General features: G+C 50.4%; 1 protein-coding gene across 1 annotated transcript in view; it reads right to left on the reverse strand.

Moving 5' to 3' along the window:
- Positions 1 to 7969, reverse strand: part of AKR1D1 (aldo-keto reductase family 1 member D1) — a 34928-nt gene extending 26959 nt beyond the window's left edge. Inside the window, exon 1 of the mRNA XM_015867119.2 lies at positions 7758 to 7969. Coding sequence (XP_015722605.1) covers positions 7758 to 7850 — 93 coding nt within the window. The 5' untranslated portion in view covers positions 7851 to 7969. The remainder of the gene's footprint in view (positions 1 to 7757) is intronic.
- Positions 7970 to 9449: the final 1480 nt, after the last annotated feature.

The following is a 9449-nucleotide window of genomic DNA, read 5'->3' on the forward strand; positions in this document are numbered from 1 at the left end:
TTTAGAATGCCAGAGAAAGAGGAAAAAATAATCTTTTTTTGGTCAATATTTGGGCTACACGTTATTGCATTGGTAACAGCTAGCTTTGTAGTTTTTGGAAGAGGGATGTATTGAAACAGCTAGTGCTCGTCACTGCACTGCACAGCTATGGAACGGAAAAGGTCTGCTTCCCATTTGGTTACTTTTCAAATAAATATCCTTAAGACTGTTTTTGGGTAGAGCTACCGTCCTAAAAGCTTATCTGGATTAACCTGCTATTAGTTTTGCATCTGGACCGATTAAATGCAATCCCAACCTCCATCACAGCCAGCCAGCTCAGTGGGTCATACTAGCATCTGATATCCACCATCCCAAAACCATTCCAGCACCCAGCCAAGGCTGTCATCTCCTAAATGTCACCCTGGTCCTGGAACGCTTCCCTCTGGAGCTCTCAGGCGATGGCCAGCTCTGTGTGTGTCAGTGCCGTGTTTGGGAGCCAAGAGAAGCCGTGCCAGGCTGGCTGTGAGAGCTGGCTCCTCAGCTTGGATTACACAGGCATCGCTGCATCGAGGCCAGGAGATTATCTGGCTGTCATCAGCTCCATCAGCTGAGGTCCTCCGCTCTACAGCAGGGGGTATGTCTCCTGCTCCTGGAGGAGCATGGAGGCATTTTCACACAGCAGCTCTGGTGTCAGCATTGACTACAAGGCTTATATTTTTAAGATGAGTGTATTTAGTTTAAGGCATGCTCAGGTTGGGGCTGAGAGGTAAGCCACTCTAACTAACCGGTGATACAATCTACTCATCAGGGCAAAGTAAGGAATCTACTGTTTTCTGTAGCTAGCAATTTTGTGGCCACTTTGCTCATAAATCCTTCATAGGTTGATGAACCTTGTAGCTAGAAAGTTAGTCCTTCGTTCGCCCTCATCTGTGAGGCTGGGCCCATCCTCACTGGGCATTTCACACATTGATCATTTCAGTGAATGCAGCTTTTAATGTGCCCCATATGATGAGATACTAATCATGTTGAGATCTGGAAACACCACAGAAGCTGCTGGCGTGAAGCAGACGTTAGTCATACTATCAGTTTGTTTTCTCTCAAGTTTCATGATTCACAGAAACGAAGAGCCACAGAGATCTCAGCAGAGAAGACACAGGAAAGTAAACAGGCATTTCTGTGAATTCAGCAGTGTCTTAGAGTCACAGTTTTGCGCAAATAAAATGCATAAGAACACAGCTGACATCCTCAAGAAATTTGTGTGCAAGAGCCTTTCCTTCCACTTGAAAGAGGGCGATGAATCATTTTGTCAAATCCAGCGTTACTGGTAAAAGGACAGTTTCTACACAGCAGGTAAGGGTTTCTGAGCTTGCTACATATCAGGAAAATTATCAGCTTCCTTTTCTGATTACCTCTTTTTTTTTTTCTTTTTCCTTTCTAACAAGATGACTTAATTTTCTTTTCTTAATGAGTTAAAGATGAAATCTTGCATTTATGCAAGCCATAAGCATTCCATTGTATAACGTGAGGCTACAAGGAGTTAGCAGGAACAGAGGCGTCAAGAGGTGGTTGCAGACAGGGGAGGAGAGGTCATGGCTGAGCACCAAGGAGAACATGTTGAAGGCACAGAGACGTAGAAAGGCTGTTCCAGCTACAGAGATGATGTATGGCAGAGCGGGAAAGGCTCTGATTGTCTGCCAGACAAATGAACTCTGCTTTTCACTGGTGGCAAATATTGAAAATATATGATAGGGAACTTTAAAATGTGTCATGCAACTAAGGTTTTTAGCAAAAGTTGATGACAAAAGCAGGATTTTGTTGAGAAACATCTGATGATGGGATGAGCTGCAAAAGCAGTACCTGAAAGGTTCCTCTGGTCATCCCTTGTCCTTTGTCATACTTGCCATCTCTGTAGCAAACAGCAGGAATGGATTCAAGCAATATTAAGAGCCCAGAGTCACTGCAGCTTCTCAAAGCCTTGTGCAGGCTCCTCCTGTCACTTCTTACTTACAGTGCTTTTGATCGTGCTTCCAAGCCAGCGGCCACTCTTCTGCCTGAGAGCCTGTCATCCTGCTAAAAGCTGGCAACAGCTCCTGCCTCACTGCAGCATCTGGAGACCAAACACTAAGAAACCCTGCCTTCATCTGCTCTTGTCAACCAGGTCTCGCCAGTGACTTAGTCAAGGAATAAGCACTGAAATCTGAGAGACTGTGCAGCGATGGCACCATTCAACTTTTTCTGGTTTTTTTTTCTGGAAATTTACTTCTTAAGTTCAGGGCATAAATATGAGGCTCTATAGCCAAGTATCTCAGCTGATTCCTCTCCAACCCCTTTTCCCTGTATTGTTGTCATGAAAAAGGCAACATACTTCCCTGGCCTACACCTGGTGTAGGTGGTGGTTTTGTGCAGGTTCATTGCAGACCTAACTCCAGGCTTTCAGTACTTGCTGAGCTCACATACATCTCTGGGTGTAACTATTCATGTTAAGAGTACTGTGGTATTTTTTATTTTTTATAGTGTGTTGAGGGAAGTGAGCTGAGGCTGTAAGGACATGTGCATGTTACAGCAGTTCCTTCTCCTGCCTTTATTATCTCTTTCAAGTAACATCTAGCAGCAGAGTGGGAGGTTTACCTTGGGATGAAGACCAAAGGCGGTTTGGATTTATGAAGGAGAAATTCACAGAGAGGAGATTGGGAAGTGGAAGCCTTTGGGCTTCAGCCCTGCCTCCAGAGCTCTGAGATATTACTCCTGCTTGGGATGTTCAGTACCTGCTCAGCCTGATAGTTTTGGGTCAAGCCAGGTGACTTTCCTATGAGTCACCTGAAATCTTTGCTGTCTCCATTCAATCATGTTTCAGATGCTGGTGATGGCTGGGAGGGAAAAAAATGCGTCTTAAATGGTATGTAATCCCCCATACTGCAGCTTCAGTGGGGATAAGTTAGCTGTTGCTTCTTTTGTCCTCAAGGTAGCCTATGGCCAGCTGCAGCAAAGAGCAGCCTGCAGCAGAGGTGATCAAAACAGTTCATGTTTGCGTGCCCTTGTGTGAGGAAGTTTTGGCATAAAAGGTCCTACAAAAGCACTAGGGTTTGCTAGTATTAAGCAGTGAAATGTTACTTTATTCAGCTTCTAGCTTGGGTGCAAAAAGCAATTCAGGGTGCCAAAACAGTGTTTTTACTTAAGTAAAACAGATTTTTGACTTGGTCACAAAGATAGGATGTGGGAACCCTGGGTGATCTTCTCCTCAATCTGATTCAAAGCAGCCATTTATTTTTGAACATAACCCAGACTCACACTCACATGGGTGACTTTGTGGCAGGCAAGGACTCGAGGCACAACCCTCTCCCACCTGGTAGAAATCACACAGAGCTGTTCAGTAGCCAAAGCTGCAGGGTTTGTGGGAAGAGTGCTTTCCTGTGGGGCACATGCGGTTCCTCTTGCTCCTCTCAGACTATCACATGCCCTCAAGATTGCTATTTCTCTGGGCTGTGTGATATGAATTTGGTCCCCAGAGACAGAGAAGAGGGTTGAATCTGGTTTCCCACCACCCATGTGGGTTCCCTAACCAGCAGGCTATTCAGGGTAAGGCAACCACTACCTCCAACTACTTTAATAATCCTTTGATTCCTCAGCTTGTACTGCCAGTGCCCAAAATGAAATGCTTTGCCATTTGTTTTGCCTGAAACTATTCCACAAAACTGCTTCCAATTCATAAATGGATTTGGCTACCTCAGAACCTCATTTTCAGCAAAGAAGTCACAACTTGCCAGAAGCCCTCACCCAGCACTATACTTGAGCGCTTTGCCCAATCTTATGTTTCAGATGCAATGCCTGTTGTACGGTGTGGTTGCCACAACCTTCCCTCCAAGTCCTCTCCTTCCTCAGTCAAAACAGGAAGGCAAGAGAGGATCTGCAGCCAAGGCCCCTTGACCTTCCATGGAGATGGTGAGTATTCACATGGAGGCACTGTACTGGTGATCCTCTCTGTGTTGAAAGGGATGAGTTATGAAATGAAGTGGGTGTCAGTGCAGTTTTAATGGGGTGTAGGATTTCCAGGATTTAGGAGCATTTTTCACACCTTTCTCCTCCATTCCTGTTCAGCTCCATTCTTCATCTACTCCCTGCCAAGTACAGGTCCCACTCATCAGCCTTGCTGAGAACCAAGTGCTGGTGCAGGGGATGACCCAGCTCTGCAGCTACACACAGTTTGCCCTGCCTCTTGTGTCCTTCCCTCCCACCCCACTGGGCCTTCCTTCTCCCTCCCACCCCCCAGCCTCTCGATTCCCCCAGGAATTGGGTTGGTTGCCTGAGGGTCTCTGAGGAAAGAAAGAGGGATGTGTGGAGCTTTGTTAGGAGAATCCATGCAGTCACACAGAGGCAGAATTGGCCTCACCTTGTAGAGCCTTCTGGAGGGCCTTGATAACCCGGACTCACTGATTTCACTGTGGTTCCCTCCTAAAACCATCAGGAAAAGGGATACAGGAGAGCAGAAGAGAGAAAAGCAGGAGTCAGTGACTGATTTTTCCTGATTGGATTTATTGGTAGGCAAGACTATTCGTTTCCTTTCCCTTTGAGAGCAGGGAAGGAGAACACAGAGCCAACCTTAATGCACTGTGATCGTGCATTGTCAAAAGTGTTGTTGATGCAGGTATTAGGAAACACCAGTTAAAGCAGCAAAAGTGATTCTAAGTGCCCTTTTGTTTGTTTGTTTGTATTTTAATCTGAACTTATCACTAGAGCTAGTGAATATTCTTCACTTTTTGCTGAGAAATGTGTTGACAGAAAGTGGAGTCATTGCATTTTCCTGCTGTGCTGTGAGAATGAAAGAGAAAGAATCCCCCTCCCCAGCACTGCCAGTCTCAAGGAATTAGCTCAACATCTGGCCACAAGAAAATCAGAAAATCTCCTGTACCTGAGGGGAAGGAGCTTTCTATAAAAGCAATGTGATCGTCAAACAGACACTTTCTCAGTGGTGCAGTGCTGCTCCAGCAGAGCGATGTGCTTCACCGAGTCAGTAAATTTACACATGGGACTGAATACTGGCCAAAGTTTTTTGTTTGTTTGTTTTTTGTTTTGGTTTTTTTTTTTTTTTTTTTTTTTTTTTTTTTTGCTTGGTGTTTCACAACGGCAGAAGTGTGACTTATCTTCCAAAAGAGTCTTGAAGAGAACAATAAAGTCATTTAAGACTAGCGAGGCGAGCTGCTGACACATCTCAGTTCTAAAGGCACTGCTGTGCAGTTTACCCAGACAAAGCCTGAAACACCAAAGCTGTCCTCCTGCCTCTGTTTTCTTGAGTGTCGGAAGAGCCCATTTCCCCACTCCGTGGCTAATGAGATACGCCTGGTTTGCTCAACCAGTACGAGCATTCCTGCACTTCAGGAAGAGCACTTTGGCTCATTACAAGCTACCAGGCTGCAGCTCAAGATTGAGAAAACAGATTTATTTTGGACCAGGCAGTCTGACACAGAGGTGCCAGGGTGAATAACCTTTGGAAGAAGTCTGCCTCCGAGAGCAAGATGAATAAGCTGACAAGCGAGCGGCTCCATGCTCTGTATCAAAGCACAGAATGGCAGCATGTCACAGAAATCTGACTCATGAGCAGAAATAGAATGCTGGGGATGGCTGGCACCATCCCTGCCACCCGCTGCCTGCCCCCGCTGCAGCGAGTGCGTTGCTCAGAGGCTGCTGCTTAAGCAATTCAGCCAGGAAAGGCTGCAACTGAGCATTTTAAGGGAGACACTCCAGTGCTAGTTCATAGCCTTGCTTGCAAAGGTAAACCCTGAAGGGTTCCTCACTGCCGCAGCTTTTCTCAGCTCTCTAAGCAGGAGGCATAGGATGGGAGCACAACTGGGCACCCCGCTGGAAGCTGTGCCGGGCACAATCAGCGCTCAGCAGAGCAGCTTGTCCCAGCTCAGCCACACTTCATCGCTGTGGGAGGATGCTGACAGGAGCCCTTCTATCATCAAGGCAGCCTTTTTGAGCCATGACTCTTGTATTCATCCTGCCCCGTGTTCAGCAGCTGCAAACACTTCTGCAGCACATCCTGTGGCACCCTGCTACCGCGCTTCCCCAGCTGCCCCTCCCCGGCACCTTCCCGAGTCTAGCAACCCATCCCTATCCTGGCGCCAGGCTGCAGCCCAACACTGCAGATCAGTGTGTCGTGCTTCACCTGGTCTGCTGGGAAAGTGGGATTTCTGCAATGCCTTAGCAGCTCCTCCTCCCACCCATAACTTTCTATCGTGTTTACCCCGTGCAAAGAAACAGCTCAGAGAATCAAACTCCTACACTTGCCGGGGCAGGGAGAATGGGTGCTGGGATTTGCACCCGTCCCCCACCGGAGGTGTAGCCACCAGCGGCTGCAATTGCTCCAAATGGGGGTTTCCATAGCGGTGCCCTGCTGTGTTGTCCTGACCCCTATTCTGCCTCGAAAGTACATGCAAAAATCCAGCGCCCCGGGGCTGGAACCCACCTACCTACTAATGATTCATTTGCCGGCTCTGCTGGGGCACCCCTCCTGCCAGCAGCCTCACCATCAGCTTCAGACCCACAAGACTGCAAGCGTAGGGGTTGGGGACACGATGCACAGGTCTGGAGCGAGACGCTTTAAAGTTTACTCAGCTATTTTGTCACTAAACTGTGCAACGTGCTGCTCTGCTACACAAAAGCTCCTGCTGGAGAGTTTAATTTTGTTTCGCTAACCCTTGTTCACGGAACACCACTGGCTAAAAATATCCCCAGAAACCTCAGAGATGCGGGGGACGGTGCCCAGCGTCTGAAATCACAGATTCCCACTGGTTCTCCCCGTGTGAGCCCGTGGTGCTCAGCGGGGAGATGGGCAGCGCTGGGGGCTCTCAGAGCCCTCTGCTCCACTCCTGCGCTGCATGCAGCAGCCTTTGTTGAAGTCCTCTGGCATTATTGGTAACGCACAACGGAGCGTTCACTTGTTGCTGATCAGGAGTTGTCCTTACGAAGGTATTATAAAATACCCTGCGGCGCGTGGAGTCGCGCAGAATATTGCATCTCGACACTGATACTGTTACACAACAAGTGCTCTGGCCACGCTCACTGTTTCTACTCTTTAAACAAAGAAACGAACAGAGGGGAACGAAAGGATCGATCCGTCGGAAGCGAGACCAGAGAGCTGCATTCCCGCTCCCAGGTGCGCAGAGGGAAGAAGCATCAGGTGTTCTACCGCCCCGACATAGCGCCAAATGCGACAGTTCCACGGGACGCCTGCCCGGGACACGCAGCACCGAGGGATGCAGAATATTTGAGAGTGGTTTGGCCGCTGGCACTCAGCTGTGGGAGCTGCAGGAATCAAGATGCAGGAATTTGGGGCTTTGTTTTAGGAACATTCCTTGGGAAGTGTCGGGGCCAGCTGAGAGACGCTCCGAAATCCCTCATCTTATCTGCAGCGGGGCCGGCCAGGGGGACCCGAAACTCGGCGTGCCCGCCCGAGGCGGGGTGCGGCTCGGAAGACCGGGATCGGGGTGCCCTGCTTGGGGATACGCGTCCCCATCGCCCCAAACTCCGTTCTGAAGGGAGGGGCACCGCGCAGCGCAAGCTCGACGGGATCTTTTCTATTGCCACCTTTTCCTCCTCTGCGCGCCGCGCTGCCGGCACTCTTAACGGGAGCGCTCGGGTTTTTTAAGTTTGCGGAGGAGAGGAGCGGAAAGAAAAACCGAGCTGGGAAGGGGGAGAGAGGAAGGGGAACGCAGTCCCGGCTCGGGGCTGTGCAGCGGGGGCCGCCGTCACCTGCGGGGGACTCTCGGACCCGGACTTACTTTCTGGGGGTCGGCGTAGGTGCCCAGACCCAGGAGCGGGATGCTGTTCCCGTCGCTCAGCGGGACGCGGTGGCTCTCGGCCGTCAGACTCATCGCGCCGCCAGGTAGAGCCGCCCCAAGCCCGCGGCCGCCTCCGCAGCCGTCCCGCGGATCGCTCGGCACCGCGCTGTACCGACGGCGGTCGTGCGAGACCCGAGGTGCGAACTGCCCTCTGCAGCCGGCGGGGAGAGTCTTTTTGGGGGGCCGAGCCACGTGTGCCCGCCGCGGCCCTGCACCGCGCCCCGTCGCGCACCGCCCCGCGCCCCGCCCCGGCTCCGCGGCCACCGGCGGCCCCCGCGCACCGCCCCGGCCAGGAGCTCCAGCGGCTGCTGCGGCTGGGGGCCCCTGGGTACCCCTAACCCGTCCGAAGCCCCGAGGGGGGCTGCCAGGGCCCCCTGTCTGCGAGTCGAAGGGGGCATCTATCACGCAAGCAATCTTAGCAGGGTTCTAGAGATCTGTAGGTGCATGCTAGCTTGCATCTGGGGAAATGGTAGTGGCTCTCAAAGCTGGGATGTCCGCAAAGAACACCCTTCTGGGAGAGTCCCTTGCATCAGCTAGGACACCTGCACAGTGGAGATGGAAAAAATTACACATCTGCTGATAGGGACCTGCCAAGCAGCTGGTTATCAAATGCAAAGCTGAGGCTGAAGGTACTGCTGGCAGTGTGGACCTGCTGAGTAGGTGTCTCGTGGTTCTCACACTGTACCTGCGTGCAGGCACTTCCTTGTGGCAGGAGGAAGGGAAACCCGGTGAACCCTCCCTACCTCCTCAGTGCTCCCATCTCTCACTTAACTGGCTGCTGTGGGCAGGCTACAGGAGAAGCTCTGATCTGTCTTTGTACTCACCATGCCTGAGCACAATGATTACAGGATATGTTGATGCCAGCTGCAGCTCTTGGTCACAGTTCTACTTCTGCTGTGTTCCCTGCAGAGAAAAGCATGAAGTGGGATGGAAGTGGGATAAACTGAGGAGAAGTGTGATGTGACAGAGGGCATTTGGGGCACTCTCTAGCTCTAGCCAATGGGTATCCCATGAAGAGGCTCCACTGCCCCAGAACTCCCACACTCCATCTCAGGCCAGAACCCCATTTTTCAATAACTCTCCCTATTCCAGCACAGCTTGCTCATTTGCTCAGTACAGCCAGCTCATCATCTAGTCTTGGCAATGGAGCTGAATGGGATCCCAGTGGAAACCAACACAGTGCTGCCCGGGGTGCCTGGCATGGGCATGTGCACAAAGAGACATGACAGCTGAGAAAGCAGCTGGCCACACTTTTTCTCCCGTTTATGTCTTAGTTACTCGTTTGAAATAGCTTTCTTTCACCAAATCTAGAAATGCTGTTGTCTTTAGGGTGGCAGATTAGTATCCTTGAAAGAACAAAGGAAGCCAAACTATGCAGCCTGGAGCCCTTCGCATGCCGTCCTTAGCGACAATTGATGTTAGCTGCTCAGGGAAGCAGAGCGCTCGGTTTCAGAGCTCAGATGACTTCACCAGACATTTTACGAGGACGCGGTATCTAGCAACTCCCACTGAAAAACAATGCAAGTTTCTCGAGGCAAAGCTTTGGCTGCCGGTTGTTGTTGATCAGCAGCTATTCGGGAGCTTTTATAAGATGCAGATGTGATCTCGGCTCTTTCTCTAGGAAACAAAAAC

This window comes from Coturnix japonica, chromosome 1, assembly GCF_054131305.1.
Source record: "Coturnix japonica strain WE chromosome 1, WE-NBRP24, whole genome shotgun sequence".
NCBI lineage: Eukaryota > Metazoa > Chordata > Aves > Galliformes > Phasianidae > Coturnix > Coturnix japonica.